This window comes from Papio anubis, chromosome 3 (assembly GCF_008728515.1).
Source record: "Papio anubis isolate 15944 chromosome 3, Panubis1.0, whole genome shotgun sequence".
Classification (NCBI taxonomy): domain Eukaryota; kingdom Metazoa; phylum Chordata; class Mammalia; order Primates; family Cercopithecidae; genus Papio; species Papio anubis.
This window is the reverse complement of record NC_044978.1, coordinates 83,770,557-83,791,666: the sequence shown is the minus strand read 5'-3', so window position 1 is coordinate 83,791,666 and position 21,110 is coordinate 83,770,557. Positions and strand designations below refer to the sequence as shown.

The 21,110-nt window shown below is 34.5% G+C and overlaps 1 protein-coding gene across 6 annotated transcripts in view; it reads left to right on the top strand.

Moving 5' to 3' along the window:
* The window catches only part of TET2 (tet methylcytosine dioxygenase 2), a 131,775-nt gene that overhangs the window by 96,853 nt on the left and 13,812 nt on the right, over positions 1–21,110 (top strand). For all 6 annotated transcript variants that reach the window (XM_021938682.2, XM_021938680.2, XM_021938684.2 and 3 more), the window contains 2 exons: positions 14,708–14,858; positions 16,825–16,914. In XM_021938682.2, coding sequence (XP_021794374.1) covers positions 14,708–14,858; positions 16,825–16,914 — 241 coding nt within the window. The remainder of the gene's footprint in view (positions 1–14,707; positions 14,859–16,824; positions 16,915–21,110) is intronic.

The window sequence follows — 21,110 nt, the reverse complement described above, 5'->3', positions numbered from 1 at the left end:
CAGAAATCTTACAAGTTATTTTGCTCACAATTGGTTTTAAAATAATTTTAATTTTGCATTATTTCCTTTAGTCTTATTTTCTCTGCATCCACTAAACTATAGAATCATTTGCTGAACTTACAAGAAATGCTCATATTGCTCATTGCAACAACTAGCCAAATTTGTCCTTTGCTGTTTAAAACTCTAACTAGCATGGTTTTACTAAATTTATCTTAACACAGTTTCTCTCTCAGGGTTGTGGGGAGACAAATCAACTATAAATAATCTCTTTAGAAAAGTTACTCTTTCTATATGAAAGTGTGACTTGACTTTCTATGATAATTATCCAAAAATTTATGGTGTATACCTGACCACTTTTACAAATGATGAATTGTAAAGTAGAAATTGCTGATTCATAACATGTAACTTATAAACTTATGATGGACTACTTTAAACATAAATTTTTTTTTTCTTTTTTAAGACGGAGTTTCGCTCTGTCACCCAGGCTGGAGTGCAATGGCGCTATCCGGGCTCACTGCAACCTCCACCTCCCAGGTTCAAGCAATTCTGCCTTAGCCTCACGAGTAGCTGGGATTACAGGCATGCGCTATGATGCCCAGCTACTTTTGTATTTTTAGTAGAGACACGGTTTCTCCATGTTGGTCAGGCTGGTCTGGAACTCCTGACCTCAGGTGATCCACATGCCTTGGCCTCCCAGAGTGCTGGGATTACAGGCATGAGCTACCATGCCCAGCCTAAAATATTTTTTTAATCTACCCTGATTCCTCTTGCTCTTTCTGAAGAAAAATTTTAGAAAATGTAGTTAGGTGCCTTTAATTAGAAAAACAAATAAAAATTAAGGCAACTTGGGCTCATACTGGTAATAGCATTTCTCTCAGGAACTCAGTAATACTGCATTGTCTTTAAAGCATAATATCGCTTAGACTTGATGGTTTGAAATTTTAAATCACTGAAGAACCTCTTGTGAAAATGATAGTTTTAAAATTTCTTTTCAAGAATAGTCCTATTGCAATACGTTTGAATTTATTGAAGTTTCCTGGAAACTATATTTCATTCATTGTAATGAATTTAATTTTCATTAGCATAGATCTCTAATATTTTTCTCGGCTCACTGCAACCTCTGCCTCCCAGGTTCAGGAGATTCTCATGCCCCAGCCTCCCGAGTAGCTAGGATTACAGGCACCCACCACCATTCCCAGCTCATTTTTGTATTTTTAGTAGAGACAGGGTTTCGCCATGTTGGCCAGATTGATCTCGAACTCCTGGCTTCAGGTAATCCACGTGCGTTGGCCTCATAAAGTGCTGGAATTACAGGTGTAGGCCACCATGGCCGGCCAGCTTTTCCATAATTCTTGTAAATGCCAATCCCTGAAATGGAATCTGTCATATAAAAAAATTACATGAAGAACTTTTATTATTTTGCATTTGAAAACCATGAAATATGGTTGGACCAGAGTCTCAGAAAGCTTGTAGTTTGTTAGTTTAACTGCTCTAAATGTCAGGCACGTACAAAACTATTAAAAGACATGCTTCAAATATGAAGACAATGTAAAAGCACAGCTGTACACTTTTGCTTTTTGTCTAGTTTCAAGGTAAAGATGAATAGTCATTTAGATAATGCTTAAACTATGCTTATGCATACTTAGAGCAGTTCTCCAAAATAAAAAATTTTAATACTTAAATACATGATTAAAATAGACACGTATCCAATGTCAATACAGAATTTACTCAGAAATAACTTTTGAAGTTTCTTCTACCCCATAAACAGATTTTATTTTATGGCTGGCAGAAGTGAAAATTACAACTTTTTGCCAAGAACAGAGAATAATCTCAAATTGGGCCTGCGGACTCAGTTTTATGTTCAAAGCTATGTGAACCTCATCACTGAGTTCTTACAAATCCCTGTGTCCACATGCTCCAAACCACCCACTGTGAGTTCAGAAAAGAACTCTGAGTGCATCTATCAGTGGGAAAGTAAAAACTGATTTTTACATTTTCTTTGAGCCAAACCAGCTGTTTCTTCTTTAAAGATTTCCCTTTGAGATTTCCATTTTATGACTAAGTCTAACCAGTATTTTTTTGGCAAGTAAGAATTGTGGGAGTGTATCTGTCATCATAAGGAAATCAAAGCCAGAAATGCCTTCTGCCGTGGTGGGTGATGTTAAACATTTCAAGGAACTTTGTATTATAAAAATTGTCAAACGTAAAAGGAAAAGTGCAATATAATGAATTCCATGGACCCATCACACAGCATCAATATTTATCAACATTTTATCAATATTTTTTCATATATTTTTCCCACATCCCCTCCCACTAGTGTTTGAAAGCAGAAGACAGGTAACATACCATCTTACCTGTTAACATAACACTTCAGGATGTATTTCTAACAGGTAAAAACTTTATCATTTAATATTTAGACTGTGTTTGTTCAAATTATCTGATTAGATTCTATTTCAAAAAACACCCACATAAACAAAAATGATGTTGAGAAAGAGCCCTTGCACATGATTGACACTTCTGAGTAGTGTGATGCCAGTTCCTGTCCATTGTCTGGGATAACTATTAAATAAAACTTCCTCTCGTAAACTTGTCTCCATTTAGAAGATAAATTATATGATTCACAAGCCTCTTTTTATTTATAACAGCCCTTCCCCTTTTTTTATGATTTTTTTTCTTTTTTTAAAGAAACTGATTTTCTCTGTAAAATTCCCCACATTCTGGATTTGGCCGATTTCATCTGGTTCTTTTGTTTAACCTATTCCTCTCTCCCCAGTATCTTCTGTGGACTGGTAGTTTGACTGGTTCTTTTTCTTTTCCTTTCTTTTCTTTTTTTTTTTTTTTTTTTTTTTTTTTTTGAGACAGGCTCTCGCTCTGTCGCTTAGGCTGGAGTGCAGTAGCCCAATCTCAGCTCACTGCAACCTCCACCTCCAGGTTCAAGCTATTCTTGTGCCTCAGCCTCCTGAGTAGCTGGGACTACAAGCATGCGCCACCTCGTGCAGCTAATTTTTGTACTTTTCATAGAGACTGGGTTTCGCCGTGTTGGCCAGACTGGTCTCAAACTCCTGACCTCAAGTGATCTGCCCACCATGGCCTCCCAAAGTGCTGGGATTACAGGCATGAGCTACCACACCCAGCTGATTTTTAAGTAATATAAGTATGTGTGCGTGTATAGTATACATTGGCAAAAACGCTTCATAAGTAGTGCTAAAATCATCTTATTTATATACATCAGGAGACACATAATGTCTGCTTGGTTCCCATTTTAGTGATGTTAATAGTGTTTAGCATGTTTAATTGTCAGCTTGATCAATCATTATGTTCCTCGTCAAACTTTCACCTGATAGTTTCACATCAATTGATAATCATTGCCTGTTTCCATTATTTTGTTTTCAAGTTGACAGTTTTCTCTCTCGATGTTGTGTAAATTTGGTTATATAAATTATTTTGCTAGTTTTTCTATGCTGTATACATTTGAATAACTGACCTAATTTTACTTTAAAAATATTTTACAATTAGAATTCCAAATAGTAAATCAAAGATTAAGAATTCTTGCAGAAATCTGTTATATAGATGACATTTTAATATTTGCCCTTTATATTGTTTACCATGAGCCCAATTTCAAGTCATATTAAAATGACTGTTATGTGCTAATTCTAACAATATTTGAAAGACCCCTATCGAAATAAAAATAACTTTTAGTAGCTACTTTATGTAGAAAATCACCTTTAAGTTATTCTCCAATGTTTTTTTCTGATTGAGATATAATTCACATACCATAAAATTCACCCTTTTAAAGTATACAATTCAGTTGTTTCAGTACATTCACAAAACTGTGCAAATGTCACCTCTACCTAGTTTCAGAACGTTTCCATCATTCACATAAGGAAACCCTGTATTTATTAGGCAGTCACTTCCCCTTCTCCCCTTCATCCTTCCTCTAAGTGGCAACCACCAATAAACATTCAGTTTCTTTGGATTTGCCTATTCTGGGCATTTTGTATTAGTGAAATCATATATTTGGCCTTTCTGTCTGGCTTCTTTCATGTACCTTAATGTTTTCAAGTCTCATTCATTTTATTTAAAAAAAAAAAAAGTACCTTTTTTGGACCATATATCTATTCACACCACATTTTTTGAGACAGTCTCACTTTGTCGCCCAGGCTGGAGTGCAGTGGCTGAACCTTAGCTCACTGCAACCTCTATCTCCCAGGTTCAAGCGATTCTCATGCCTTAGCCCCCAAGTGGTTGGTATTACAGGTGTGCGCCACCACACCCAGCTAATTTTTATATTTTTAGTAGAGACAGGGTTTCACCATGTTGGACAGGCTGCTCTCAAACTCAGCCTCAAGTGATCCTTCTACCTTAGCCTCCCAAAGTGCTCTGACTTACAGGCATGAGCCACTGTGCCCAGCCACATTTTCTTCATCCATTTATTAGTTAATTGTCATTTGGATCATTTCCACTTTTTGGCTATTATAAATTATGCTGCAATGAACATCAGTGTACACATTTTTGTGTGAATGTATTTTCAGTTATCTTGGGATATATCGCCTAGGAGTGACATTGTTAGTAATATGGTAACTCTATGTTTAACTTTTTGAAGAACTGCCCAACTATTTTCCAAAGTAGCTGCATCCTTGCACATTTCTGCCAACAATGTATGAAGGTTCCAGTGTCTCCACATCCTCAAGAAAATGTTATTGTCTTTTTAATTACAGCCATCCAAGTGGGTATGAAGTTTATCTCTTGATTTTGATTTGCACTTTCCTAATGGCTGATATTGGGCATCTTTTCACGTGTGTATTGACCATGTATTTTTTTTTTTTTGAGAAAAGTCTACGTATATGTTTTTAATTGTATTTTTAGAGTTGTAAGAATATGATATATGTTGATACTCGAACTTTGTCAGATGCATGGTTTGCAGATATTTTCTCCTATCCCACAGGTTGTCTCTTCACTTTGATAATGTCCTTAAAGTGTAAAAGTTTTAATTTGATTTTGATGAAACTCAATTTCTTATTAATTGGTAGCTTGTGCTTTTGGGGTCATATTTAAGAAATCATTGCCTCATTCAAGATCTGAAAGATTTACACCTATGCTTTCTTCTCAGAGTATTATAACTTTAGATCTTATATTTAGATTTTTAATTAATGTTAATTTGATGGTGAGAGGTAAGAGTCCAACTTCATTCCTTTGCAAGTAGCTGTCCAGTTCTCTCAGCATCGTTTGTTGAAGAGACTATTTTTTTTCAATTAATTGACCAAGATGTATGGGTTTATTTCTGGACTCTTAATTCTCTTAATCTGCGTGACTTTTCTTATGCCAGTACCACACTGTGCTGATTCCTATAGTTTTGTAGTAAATTTTAAAATCAAGACAGGTAAGTCTTCCAACTTTGTACTTTTGCCTACCATGTTTCTTGTGTTTCCATATGAATTTTAAGATGAGTTTGTCGTTTCCTTTCTGGATTTTTTTTTTTTTTTTTTTTTTTTTTTTTTTTTTTGGTAGAGCTAGAGTCTTACTCTATTACCCAGGCTGGTCTTGAACTCCTGGGCTAAAGACATCGTCCCGCCTAGGCTTCTCAGAGTGCTGGGATTACAGGCGTGAGCCACCACATCCAGCCCCCTTCTGGGACTTCGACTGGGGTTCTGTTGAATCTGTAGGTCAATTTGGAGAGTATTGATATCTTAACATTAATGCTTCCAATTTATGAACACAGGATATTTTTCCATTTATTCTTAAATTTCTTTCAGTAATGTTTTGGATGAAACATGCACAAAGTCCTGCACTTTTTTTTTTTTTTAAGACAGAGTCTCCCTCTGCTGCCTAGTCCAGATTGCAGTGATGCCATCTCAGTTCACTGCAACCTCCACGTGTGGGTTTAAGTGATTCTCCTGCCTCAGCTTCCCAAGTAACTGAAACTACAGGTGCGCGCCACCACGCCTGGCTAATTTTTTTGTATTTTTAGTGGAGACAGGCTTTCACCATGTTGGCCAGGCTGGTCTCAAACACCTAGCCTCAAGTGATCTGACTGCCTTGGCCTCCCAAAGTACTGGGATTACAGGCATGAGCCACCACACCTGGCCTGTACTTCTTTTGTTAAAATTTTTTTCTATGTATTTTTTTTATCCTATTGCAAAGTCAATTTTTTTGTCAATAATATATAGTCATATATTTCACTTTTATATATTGGTCTTATATCCTACCAACTTGCTGAACTAGCTTATTAGCACTTTTTTTTTGGTAGATTCCTTAGGATTTGCTACATACAAGATTATGTCATCTACAAGTAGAAATAGTTTCATTTCTTCACTTCCAATCTGGGTGGCCTTTTTTTTTTTTTTTTCCCCTTGCCTGATTACCCAGTTAGAACTTCCAGAAAATGTCAGGTACAATTAACAACTGCAAACATCCTTGTCTTATTCCTCATTTTAGAAAGAAATTTTTAGTTGTTCACCATTAGGTACGATACTAGTTGTAGGTTTTGTTTAAAAAAAGACTGTGTCAAGTTCAGAAGTTCCTTTCTGTTGCTAGCTTGTTGAATAATTTTATCATGAAAGGGTGTTGAACTTTTCTCAAATGCTGTGGCTACATCTGATGAAATGATCATGGGTTCTTCTCCTTTATTCTGTTAATATGGTGTATTATATTGATTCATTTTTATACATTAGATTAACATTATATTTCTGGAATAAATCCCACTTGGTCTCAGTGTGTATTACTTTTTATATATTGCTAGAGTCAGTTTGCTAGTATTTCATTGACGACTTTTGCATCTCTGTTGATAAGGTATATTGATCTTTAGTTTCCTTGTGATATCTTTGGTTTTGGTGTCACAGTAATTCTGAGTTTGCAAAATGCATTGGGCAATGTTCCCTTCTCTATCTTTTGGAAGAGCTTACAAAGGATTGGTTTAACTCTTTTTTTAAATGTTTGAGGAAATTCTGTACCCGTGGGCTTTCCTTTGTGGGAATTTTTAAACATTTTTAAAATAGATTATTTTTAAAGCAATTTTAGGGTAACAGCAACGTTGAATGAAAGGCACAAAGCTTCCTCAAGTACATGCTGCCCCTATATGTGCATAGCCTCCCTCATTATCAACATCCTTTACCAGAATGGTACATTTGTTGCAATCAGTGAACCTGCATTGACAATTATCACTGAAAGTTCATAGTTTAGAGTTCACCTTTGTTGTTACGTATTCTGTGAATTTGGATCCATGTCTAATGATACTCATTCACCATTACAGTGTCATTCAGGGTAATTTCACTGCCTTAAAAGTCCTCTGTACCCTACCTATTTATCTCTCCCACCTCACTAACCCTTAGGAACCAATGATCTTTTTATCTCCATAATTTTGCCTATTCCAGAATGTCATATAGTTGGAATGATACAGTATATGTAGCCTTTTCAGACTGCTTTTTGTCCCTTAGTAATAAGCTTTTAAACTTTCCACCATGTCTTGATAGTTCATTTCTTTTCGGCATTGAATAATATTCCGTTGTCTAGTTTATCACAGTTTATTTATCCATTCACATAGTGAAAGACATCTTAGTTGCTTCCAAGTTTTGACAATTACTCCTTTGAGTAAATACCACAGAGCACGGTAGCTTGATTGACAGTAAGAAATATACTTTCTCAGTCTGTATCTTGTTTTTTCATTCACTTGACAGTGCCATTTGCAGAACAGATAGTTTTAATTTTAATGAAGTCTAGGTTATTGGTTAATTAATGAATAATGTTTTTGGTATTGTGTCTAAAAAGTCAACACCAAACCCAAGGTCATCTATATGTTCTGTATTATCTTCCAGGAGTTTTATAGTTTTACATTTTACATTTAGTTCTATGACCCATTTTGCATTAATTTTGCAAAAACTATAAAGTCTATGTATAGATTCACCTATGTGCATGGAGTTGTCCAGTTGTTCCCGTACCATTTCTTAAAGACTATCTTTGCTTTATTATATTACCTTTGCTACTTTGTCAAAGATCAGTTGATTATAATTAAGTGGTCTGTTTCTGGACTCTTTATTCTTTTCCATTGATATATTTGTCTAGACTTTCACCAATGCCACACTATCTTGATAACTTGAGCTTTAGAATAAATCTTACAATCATGTAGCGGCAGTCCTCTGACATTGTTTTTCTCCTTCAGTATTGAGTTGACTATTATTTTGCCTATTACTAAGTGACAAAAACCAGTCTGAGAAGACTGTATATACTGTGATGTATTATTGGTCTTTTGCCTCTCGATATAAACTTTAAAATTAGTTTGTCAATATCCTCAAAATCTTGTGGGAATTTTGATAGAATGCACTGCATTTCTAGATTGAGTTAGAAATACTGCCATCTTGACAAAACGCATCTTGCTATCCATGAACATGGAACATCTCTTTATTTCTTTGATATCCTTCATTAGAATTTTACATTTTCCTCATATAGACCTTGTACATATTATTTTAGATTTATACATAAATATTTCATTTTGGGGGTGCTGATAATGTATTTTTATCTCAAATTCTGCTTGTACATTGTTGGTATGCAGAAAAGTGATCAACTTTTGTATATTAAACTTATTTCCTGCAACCATGTTATAATCACTTTATATCCAGTTTTGGTGGTTTTGTTTTGGTCATTCTTTTGTATTTTCTAGGTGAACATGTCATCTGCAAGACAACTTCTTTCTAATCTGTTTTATTTTCTTGTCTTAATGTATTATCTAGGATTTTCAGTATGATGTTGAAAAGCACTGGTGAGAGGCAACATTCTTGCCTTGTTCCTGATCTCAGCAGGAAGTCTTCAATTTTATCAACATTAAATATGTTAGCTGTATGGTTTTGTAGGTATTCTTTATCAGGTTCAGGTAGTTCCCTTCTTTTCCTAGTTTACTGAGAGGCTTTTGAAAATCATGAATCAGTGTTGGATTTTGTAAATACTTTTTTTTTTTTCACCTATTGATATTACCATTTTTAAAAACTTATTAATGAAATAGATTACATTAATTGATTTTCAAATTTTGAACTAGGCTGACATACCTGGGGCAAATCCCACATGGTTGTGATACATTATTTATATATATTATTGGATTTGATTTGCCATTTGGTAAGGACTTCTGCATTCATGGTCATGGTTGCTATTAGTCTGTAGTTATCTTTTCTTGTAAAGATGTTGGTGTTGGTATTAAGGTAATGCTGGTCTCATAGAATAAGTTATGAAGTATTTTCTCTGCTTCTGTCTTGAGATTGTGGAGAATTGATATAATTTCTTCCTTAAAACTTTGGTAGAAATCAGAATGAACCATCTGGGTCTGGTACTTTGTTTTTGGAAAGTTATTACTGATTCAATTTCTTTCATAGATATAGGCCTATTTAGATTATTATTTTGTGTAAATATTGGTAGTTGTGTCTTTCAAGGAATTGGTCCATTTCACCTTATTAAATGTGTGGGCACATTTGTTCATAATATTTATTTTCCTTTGTTTTTGAGACAGGGTCTCACTCTGGTTGCCCAGGCTGGAGTGCAGGGGCATGATCTCAGCTCACTGCAGCCTCGACCTCCTGGGCTCAAGTGATTCACCCACCTCAGCCTCCCAAATAGCTCGGACTACAGGCACATGCCACCATGCCTGGCTAATATGTTTTATTATTATTAGAGACGGGGTTTTCCTTTGTTGCCCGGTATGATCTTGAACTCCTGGCAAGCAATCTGCCTGCCTCAACCTCCAAAGAGTGATGGGATTACAGGCGTGAGCCATGACACCTAGCCTGATGGCAGAACTTTGTAAGAAGAATAGAATGGTATATGTCATTTCCCAAAATTTTTTCCCCTCCTCCTATGGAAGCATGAAGGTATTTTTCTCTAGTATTCATTGTGAGAATGTCATCTGGCTCCTGAATGTAGAAAACTCACAGAACTGTGAGGAACCCATTATGACTGGATGCCTCTGGAGTTGTTCACACTGAACCTCCAGCAATTCATCACTTATAGTTCAGATTTTCCTCCCCCAACACTGGTTCCCACAGAGGTTTCTGCTCCGGTAAGTTGTAATTCTTTTTATCCATCTGTCTCTTTGGTTTTGAAGGCAGTGATTTTCCCTGTGACCTCATTTGTCTGACAGATCTAAGTAGTGTTGATTACATCTTTTAACCTGTTGTAGGTATATTCAGATTTTCTGTTTCTTCTTGAGTCAGTTTTAGTAGTGTTTTTCTAGAAGTTTGTTCTCCAGCTCAGCTTTAGCTCCATCCTATAAAATATGAGTATGTTGAGTTTTCATTTACAATAAGATATTTTCTAATTTCTATTTCTCTAGCTCAGCTTTAGCTCCATCCTATGAGTATGTTGAGTTTTCATTTACAATGAGGTATTTTCTGATTTCTGTCATTTTTTTTGATTTCTGATTATATGAGTATATTTTTACCTATTACCCAAATTTGCTTCTGTTATTCATTTATAATTTTATCAGAAAACACACTTTGCACAATTTTTTCAGCATTACATTTATTTAGACTTGTTTTATAACCTGTCATACAGTCCATCCTGGAGAATGTTTCATGTGTACTTGAGAAGAATGTGTATATTCGGCTGTTGGTGGGTGGCATGTTTTATAGATGTCTGTTAGACCTAGTTGATTTATAGTGTTTTTTACAGTTTGTTTTCTTTTTAATCTTCTGTCTACTTTTAGCCATTATTGAAAGTGGATTAGTGAATTATCTATCAATTCCTTTAATTCTGCCATTTTTTGCTTTATGTATTTTGGTGCTCTGTTGCTGATTACATGTATGTTTACATTTGTTGCATCATTTTAATGGCTTGAACTTTTTATTATAAAATGTGTATATCTTGTAGACATCACATAGTTAAATCTTTTTAAAAATCGACATTGCCAGTCTCTGCCTTTTAATTTTTCAATTCACCATTCATATACATTTAATATAATTATTGACAAGGTAGGATTTGTCTGCCATTTTGTCTATATCTTTTTTTGTATTCAGTAGATATTTTCTAGTGTACTGTTTTAACTCCCTTGTCTTTTACTAAATTTTTTGATGTTATTTTCTTAGTGATTTCCCTGGGGATTACAACTTATAAAAGTTAGTCTGAAGTAATACCAATTTCATTACAGTATAAGGAAACTTTGTTCCCATATAGCTCCATTCCCTCTTTTTACTCTGTGCTATTTTACAAATTACATTTTATATATTTTATGCCCATTAACACAGATTATGTTTTGTCTTTTAAATCAGATTGGTATTGTCATTTAAATCAAATATGAGAAAAATAGTTACAAACAAAAATACATATATGATTTCATATTTACCTATGTAATTATCTTTACTGGTGCTCTTTAAGTTCTTAGGTGGATTTGAGGTAATGTATAGTGTCCTTTACTTTCAGCCTGAAGTACACGTTTAGTATTTTTTATAGGACATGCCTGAAAATAATAAACTCTTATGTATCAGAGAATGTCCTAATTTATTATATAATACATTTCTGAAAGATAGTTTTGCAAAATACAGAATTATTGGTTGACAGTCTTTTTCTTGTGGTTCTATGTCATCCTACTGCCTTCTGGTCTTCATTGTTTCTGATCAGAGATCAGCTATTAATCTTATTGGGATTCCTGCGTACATGATAATCATACAGTTTTCATGATTTTCTTGTGTTGTTGGCTTTCAGCAATTTGGTTATGATGTTTATATGTATGCATATCTTTGGTTTTATGTTACATGGAGTTAGTTGAGCTTCTTGGACATGTAGATTGATGTTGTTCATCAAATTTGAGAAGTTTTTGGCCATTATTTTTCAAATATTCTTCCTATTCTTTATTCTTGATCCTCTACTTTGGGGACCTGCATTGTCTATGTTAGTATGCCTTATGGTCTTCCACAGATCTCTGAGATTCTCTTTAATTTTATTTTTTCATTTTTCAAACTGAATAATCTCAAATGACTTATCTTCAAGTCCCTTTTTCCCCTCCCTCCTTTTCAACTCTGCTAATATTTTATTGCAGTTTTTACACTTTCAGCTTTAGAATTCTATTTAATAATATCTTTTTCTTGAGTTTATCTCATGTATTTAGTAAAATTCTGTATTCTTACTTTAGTTGTTTAAATAGTTTTCTTTCATTATTTGGGCATACGTGAAATAGCTGACTTAAAGCCTTTGTCCAGTGGCCTAACGTCTGGACATTTTCAGGGATAGCCTCTATTGACTACTTTATATGGTCCATACTTTGTTTCTGTTAATTGTTTAGACATTTTAAACTAATGTAATGGCTGAGAGCAGTGGCTCGTGCCTGTAATCCCAGCACTTTGAGAGGCCAAAGCAAGAGGATCGCTTAAGCCAAGGAGTTCGAGACTTGCCTGCGCAACATAGTGAGACCCTGTCTCTACAAAAATAAAAATAAATAAAATAATCTGGTAAATCGAAAATCAGATTCTACCCCCTGCCCAGAATATGTTATTGTTTCTGGTGGTGGTGATTTCTTTTTCACTACTCCTATAAAGTTTGTATTATTTCTCATAGATAGCCATCGAAGTCTTTGCTTGGTTAGCTTAGAGGTCAGCTAAGGATTAGACAGAATTCCTTAGGTGCCTGAGACCAATAAGTCAGTCTTTGACAAAGGGGTCTGTATGTGTGTTGGGGCATGCATTCAACACTCAGCCAGGCTATTTACAGCTCTGCATTAGCCTTTATTCCCTGCTTGGGCGGTCTCACTCAAGGTTAGGCTGTGGTGAGAGTTTAGGGCTTTCTCAGGTCTTTTGTGAACCCTACATTTGTATGTGGCTTTCTAAATTCCCAGGAATATATTTTCAAAGCCTCCTATGGATCATCTCATTTCCCAGGTTTTACTTTTAAGTTTTTTTTGTTATCTTATTTTTTGCTCCAGTTGTTAGCTACACTTCAGTGACAATATTCAACAGTTGCCTATGATTATTTGATAAATGCCTCTGTGGAAAAGGTGGTTCACACTAGATGAACTCCAAGTTAGATAAAGTAAAGATAACCTTACTAGAGGGATCTTCCAGGAAACTACCAAACAGGTCAAGTAACGTGAAGTCTCTGTGAATGGGACTTTAGAATATATCCAACCAATCTGGCCTCCTCTAGTGGCAGCATGGCTGCTGCTTTTCATAATAAATGTGGGCTGTTTTGATTTGAAGGCTACCATAGAGCTGTGGGGAAAGTTAAAATACCACAGAGTTCACTGTTCTCACTGAAATCCTGTCTTTTTTTTTTTCCTTGAATAAATTCTCCCTATATTGCTGCAAGCTTTTTGCTAATTTCCAGATCTGAAAAAGCTGATTCTGACAGTATTTATCAGTACTTTTATTGCTTTTATGGAGGAGAAAATTTTCAGATATCCTCATTCTGCATTATTGCTGACATGTATAAAGGGATCATTTCTAATTGTAATATTCCTTTTGCATTTATTAGCTGGAATACTTTACAGGACTTTTCCTCATCAACTGTTTAGTTACCACTTAATATTAGTTGGTAAGAATGACAGAATAAATGCATGGCAAGAATCTTGTCAAATTTCAGAGATTTTGATGGGAAATTATATTTAGAGATCACAATCAGTGTCTAGATGTGCTCCCTGCTACGGAGATGTCATTACTTTTAGGCTTTTTTAATGGGCAAATACATGAAGTAGTTATTTTTTAGAAAGAAAATCTGAGATTAACTCAAATCATTAATTCATACTGTTTTTTCCTGTTCATAGTTAAGATGACAGAGTATTATTATCTTTTGTTTTGCTTCTCTTGTACACTGAAATTCTTGGTTTTTGAGATTAACAATTATTTCTTTCTGTCACAATATACATACAGTAATTTAAAAATAATTTACAGTGTTACCTGAATATTTTGTCTTTGTAAGTTGTTTTATCTTTCTTTTTCTTTGCTTACTTGTATGTTTGTTTATTGTCATTAGGATCTATCAAACTAGGGCTATAAAGCTGTAATACTGTATTTTAGCCAAAAACTAGGAAGCACTCAAATGCCCATCAATGGTAGAATAACTTGTCACATTTTTATAAGATGGAATATGATACTCAATGAAAATGAATAAAGTACAACTACATGCAGTGATTTGGATGGATATCCCAAACATAATGGAAAAAGAAGACAGACACAAATAACTTACATAATTCCATATACCTATGTATATATCAAGTATAAAAGTAGGCAAAACAAGCCATCGATGGTGGCACACACCTATAGTCCCAGCTATTTGGGAGGCTGAGGTGGAAGATCACTTGAGCCTAGAATTTCAGGTTCAACCTGTGCAACATTGCAAGACCCCATCTATAAAAAAGAAAGCAATATTAACATACAAATAGGCAGAACTACTATATTCTTAGAGAAGTTACTGTTAGGGAGACAGACAGTGACTGAAAGGCAAAATGAGGGGAAATTCCAGGGGATAGTAAATATTTTATTTATTAGTGTGGGTTCTACTTACCTGGGTATGTTCCATTTGTAAACTGTAAAATTATGTGCACTTTTCTGTATGTGTATTATATTGCAATAAAATTGTTTTAAAGTCAATTGGAATAGTTCTGTGTGTGGTTATGCCACGGCTTAATACAGAGTTAGATTAGGCTTCTTTTCAAACTCGTTTTGCATATAGACACTCAGAATATCAGCTGCACAGCCTATATAATGCTATCCATAGCAATGAATTTGGTCTTTTGATTTCTTAGGAGAACCTGTGCCTGTCAGGGACTGGATCCAGAAACCTGTGGTGCCTCCTTCTCTTTTGGTTGTTCATGGAGCATGTACTACAATGGATGTAAGTTTGCCAGAAGCAAGATCCCAAGGAAGTTTAAGCTGCTTGGGGATGACCCAAAAGAGGTTTGTTTACTTCCTGATGTATAATCACTTTATTTTTCATGGAGAATTCATTAGCATAGATGGAGTGAACAATATGACATATCTTGGTAGGCTCTTATTAATCAAAGTTCTTCCCAAACTGTAGATACACACTATTTTTTAAGTTGGCATAATAATCATATTATGCCAAAATAATAGATAAAATTTGAGCAACAAAAACTTCCTCGTTGGTCTTTTATGCTAACTCTAAAGTTTTAAAGGGTGTCACTTCATTGTTAAAACTAAATGAGAATTGGTGGTTTTTTTCATATTTTGACTTTGAATTATGGAAGTTACATAAGTACTACACTCAGAAAAGACCATTTTTAGTCACATTTATATGCCACGAGATTCAAATAATTTAAAGTCACTGTAATGAATGCATTTAAGTAGCTAAAACACATTTAGATTTTAATGTAACTCTGTAATGGAAATAAACGGACATTGATTTCTCACCAAAGTCATTGGTTTTTGTCTTGTCTCTAGAATACGTATTTCTTAAAATATAATTTGCAAATTGATAAATTTAACAACTTTTGGGTTGGCATGTAGTCTAGAGTATAGATACTCCTTGACTTATGAGGCGACTACATCCCCATAAATCCATTGTAAATTGAAAATCCATTTAATACCCCAATAAACCCACCCTAAAGTAAAACAAAAAAACAAAAAAACAAAAAAAAAACAAGCCATTATAGGTCAGGGACTGTCTCTGTACTAATTGAATGATTAGAAAACCTCAATATATTTAGCATTTAGATATGACCACATTTTCAGTCATTCTATACACTTACAATTATCTTTTAAATTTTGAATACAATTCAAATATTTCCATACTATAGATATTATAACATTGATGAGTCCCTTTAAATGAAGAATTTGTTAACCTTATTAAGCTTTCATTTACTATTATAGTCACAATTAATAAAGCAAGTGCAAAAACTCCTGAAAGTTTTTTTAAAGGGTGTTTTCAATAATTAAACATTACTTAAATGTGTGAGATCATTTCATAAGACAAGAACATGAATACTAATAACAATGAAAAGTACTGATTTTGCATGCCGCCATGTTAATTTTCTACAGATAACCTTTTTTTGCCACTATTTTATCAATTAATAAATGTTTATCACTTTCACGAGGTTTCATGTAAACCAAATCCAGAGGATCCCAAGTAACTTACCGCCTCTGTTAGGTGGGAGAGCTCTGTTCAGAAACCTCCTCACCTTCTAAAATTTACATCTCTGCTAGGTGGTTATGTCTCCCAACTTTTGTTTTAGAGAAATATCAATCTGAAATGAAGACGTTAAGTATAAACGGAGCAGCTAAACATGATCACCTACCATTCTTCAACAGCATATTACTTGGAAAATCTGTTCATGAGCAGGGCAGGTGGGGGTGTAACTGAGCATTTCCCCTTTCGAGTAAATTTTGCAGTTTTTCATGTATCCTGCATTCTAGTTCTGAAGCATTTTATCCATATTTGAAGTGTCCAGTAAATTTTAGTTGCTCTGTGGGGAGATCATTTCAAATTTTTTAAATACTATCTTTATAAACATAAAATGTAAAGAGTAGAAAGAGAAAAATTAAGCTAAATAAGTTATTTTAATAGTTCATCTTCCTTGGTAGCTAAAAAATGTGACCTCTTTAAGACCATACTTCTTCATTCCCCTAACCCTACTCCTAGCACAGGCTTGTATGTATAAAATGCAAAATATCCACATGCAAGTAGAAAATCCATCTTATGAAAAAAACAAATAGCTAGATATTTACTAGCACATATAAAATTAAATGATAGTCATGTTTTAAAGATGCTTTATTTAGTAATAAAGGCACCGTATATTGTGTTTTGGATTCAAAATGTAAGGGGAATAATCTAACTGATAGCCTCTTTTACATATAGAGAAAATGGACTTAGAATTTAATATGTAGAATTATTCACTTTATACAGGAAGAAAAACTGGAGTCTCATTTGCAAAACCTGTCCACTCTTATGGCACCAACATATAAGAAACTCGCACCTGATGCATATAATAATCAGGTAAGTTTAAATAATAATTGGCAGTGATTGTAACAGTTTACTTGTTACTAATGACCTACGTATGTCCAAAAATAGTTTTGAAGGAATGATTTTTAAATATTATTCTAACTTTTCCTCTTAATTGTTGAAACCACTGTAGTGTTCAGTTTCGAGTATATGAAAATTATACCATACAAAAGTATATTTCTTTTGTCTTTTAGCTGTAAAGACATGAGCTTTTAAGAGTCACAGGCTGTTCTATCTACTAATCTTGTTCTCATATGAATAATTTTGTTTCTGTAAACAGACTGGAGAGTACATCAAAATTATGTGGCCCAAGCTATAGGTTCTAACCACCTATTTTTACTGCATGTCTATAAGTATAAATGAGTATTCATAAGAATTTACAGACTTACAAATGCTCATGTAAAGCTATGCATATACTAATATTATAAGTACATATACATGTGTCCAGATGTGTCATATTTTGCCAGATATTCCTTTTTTATTTGACCTTGACTTCATACACCAAGCAAAAATATTTTTTTCTATTTTATATGTGTATTCTAAGCTATAGCTAGTTAAGACAGGTAGATGATTTGGTCAGAAATTGCCCATGATGAAGGCAAAAAAATAAATCTTCACTGTTTCAGTAACACCAACAACAAAAGCGTTAAGTGAAAGTCTGTTACAAACCAAACATTGTGTTTAGTCACTGGGAACATAAAGGTGAGCAGTGCCATCTCTGTCTGTCTTTGCCGGGCGTGGTGGCTCACACCTTTAATCCCAACACTTTGGGAGGCGGAGGCAGGTGGATCACCTGAGGTCAGGAGTTCTAGACCAGCCTGACTAACATGGAGAAACCCTGTCTCTACTAGAAATACAAAATTAGCTGGACATGGTGGCAGGCGCCTGTAATCCCAGCTACTCGGGAGGCTGAGGCAGAGATTGAACCTCGGAGGCAGAGATTGCAGTGAGCCGATATCGCACCACTGCACTCCAGCCTGGACAATAAGAGCGAAACTCCATGTCAGAAAAATAGAATTCCATCTTTAACTGGGTGCAGTGGCTTACACCTGTAATCCCAGCTACCCAGGAGACCAGGAGGCTGCAGTGAGCCATTATTGCATCACTGTGCTCCATCCTGGGTGACAAAGAAGACCCAGATTCTAAAAAAAAAAAAAATGCAAAAACCAAAAGAATTCCTTCTTTAGTGGAGACAGAGACATATAAAATAGCAGTTTTAGAATTACACAATTCCAGCTGGAATAGAACTATGTGCACATTTCTAAAAAAAATTTAAAAAAAAAAAAACCTAAAAGTAGACTAGATGTAATGTCACAAGTGGCCTTAGATGCTAAATAAAGATCTTTGAACTTTATTCTGTAGGTAACCATTGGGCTGTTTCAAGTGCGTGTTGAGAATGGAGGGGTAAAGTGATGTAGTTTATATTTTGAAAAATTTACTTAAAAGCCAAGTAAGGGAAATATAACTTAAATCTATGTAAGATTAGAGAGAGAAGAAAGCTATTGCAATCATTGGGTAAGAGATTTTAAGGACCCAAAGAAATGGCAGGAGTTATAGCAAAAAGGAATTAAGTATGTACACGAACCAAGGTGGAGCTTAGAGAACTTGGTGACTAATTAGATGTGTGGATGAGAAGAGAATTTGGAGATCCAACAAATTTCCAGTTTGGACAGGTAGTTCTATTAACTAGCATCAGAAATCGGTAAGAAATAGTAAGTTCTGGGATGGGGAGAAGATATAAAAATTTTGTACATGCTAGGCTTGACATGCTTCTAAGTTAATTAGATGGAGAATCAGGAGAAAAATTCAGGCTAGCACTGTAGATTTGAGAGTTGGAAGAATGCTGGCAGGACTTAAAGTTGAATACATAGGAATGAAAGGAGGTTTTCAAAGTAGAGATTATAAAGAGGAGAAAGGGCTGATGATGGGATTCTGGAGCCATCAATCATTTTAGGCATGAGTGGAGGAAGAGAAGCCAATGAAGTAAGCACTGGGGGAGGGAGCAGAAGAAATGGAGTAGGAAAAGTGAAAGAGGGAGATAGATGGATGGAGGAAAGCTGGAGGTGATGAGAAGATACCCAGAGCAGAGTATACAGGAGCAATAGGTATGGGGCTCTGGGATGTGTGCTCTGTCATTTACTTGATAACATTAAAGACTCTTGTGGGATTAGATTAGTTTACACAGCAGACATGGACAAGAGACTAATCACTCCTAAAATGATTTAGCTACTCTTCTTTTCCACTGTGGACTTTAACAGTCCTCAACAAACCTTTTGTTGTTGGTGGTGGTGGTTGGAACAATAGAGGCAAATTAAACAATGGTCTAATTGTAAGTTATTTTATGTCATAAATTATGTTTTTAGAAATGTGTATGAATATCTATGAAAAGTATTTTAAACACTATTAATAATTGGATTAACACTCTTATTTTGTTTAGCTAGTATCACAAAGTATAAGGAGTGCTTCGATACTGTTGTAAAAGTTTAATTCTCAGCAAGAACTTCTGAAATAAATCAAGCTATAAAAATAAGGAAGTGAATGAGTCTATGTTGCTAGATTTAAAGTTGGGCCATTTTCTATTAAATTAATTTTTAATAGGTGCTATTAATCAAATGGCTTTACTTGAGGAAAGAGGCAGAATAACAAAGCACTGATGTTCTTTTTGCTCCCTTGATTCTTATTATGGACTGTCTCATACATGAAACTATTTTATACATTTACTAAAACTTAAGTACCCAAAATATGAAGCCATCAAAAATTTTCAAGTTATAACAAGATGAGTAGATGTAATTCCCAATACGTGTTTTAATATTTATATATGAAACAATGTGTTGATGTAATATGTAGATAAATTAAGTCAATTAATAGTTGTAAATGGATGAGGTACTTCTGAATGGATAAAATATTTTTATATTGCATGGTAGGTACTATTGGTAATGTTCATCCATGTATGTTAATATGCTTTAGAGATCAAAATGATAGCCATATGATGTTTCCACACAGTACATGGGAAGACCATTTGATGTTATAGATGCTGTCATAAAACCTATTATTTGATCTTTACCTCCTTTCCCCAGCTGAATGTATTATCTCTATTTCTCACATCTGAATATTCTTCCTTGCTTTATTCCTTGATTTCATAAAGTCTTATTGTTAAAGCTTAGTTGACTCTCCACAGCATCTCTTCTGTCAGTCCCATGGAATTAGACCTTCAGTTTTCTCCACTTAAATGTCCTTTCTTCATGTCTATCCAGTAGACATATGTTTGGCTCTGTCTTTTCTATACCTGTCTTATAATTTAACAGTAGATTTGAAATAGCAGGTTTGAATCTCAAAATCATGTACTATTCATCATACATGGAGATGACATTTTAGACAAATGCTTCTAAGAGAGCTTTCTATGAAGATGGAAATATTCTCTATTTATGCTGTTCAGTATAATAGGCAGTAGCTACATATGGTTATTATTTAACAGTTGGTATATGACTAGTATAATTGAGTTTAAATTAATTTAAAAATTAACAAAAACAGCCACATGTGGATAATGGTTACCATACTCAACAGCACAACCTTAGACCATAAGAAAGACATGCATTTAGAGTTGTCTTCCAAACATGTAGATGGATTTCCAGTAATTCATTCACAAAACTCTGCATGGTATTTTTTAGGAGATGGCATAAGTCTAATTTCCAGCTGATTGTGTATCTTTTTGTTCAAGGAACAGAATAAAGCTAACTAGACCACAGCATGAACTGAACAGCCACAAACCACACATCTATGTTAAAGAGTAGTTGGTACCTTCACTTTCCTTTGGCCAGTTTTATGAGGTTAAATAGACAAATACATATATGTACAAATACATATATGAATCCAACAGTAAATAATATGAAGCCACCACAAACTTTTATCATAATGCAAGTTCATCTTCTAGCCATGATGGAGTAACAGAGACTAGATAGGCCTTTACACATTTAAGAAAAAACTGACAAAATATATGAAACAATGGTTTTTAGACATAGAATAAGAAGTTTAAGAGACCAGTGGCACCAGAGAGAAAGGAAGTAAAAAGGTGAACCTATAATTACCCCAGTTTACTTCCTGAAGAGAGTATTAGGCCCCAGAGTAGGCAGTAGGAACCCAAACACACCCCAGCATTATCTCTGTATTAAGGAGACAAAGTTCAAAATTTG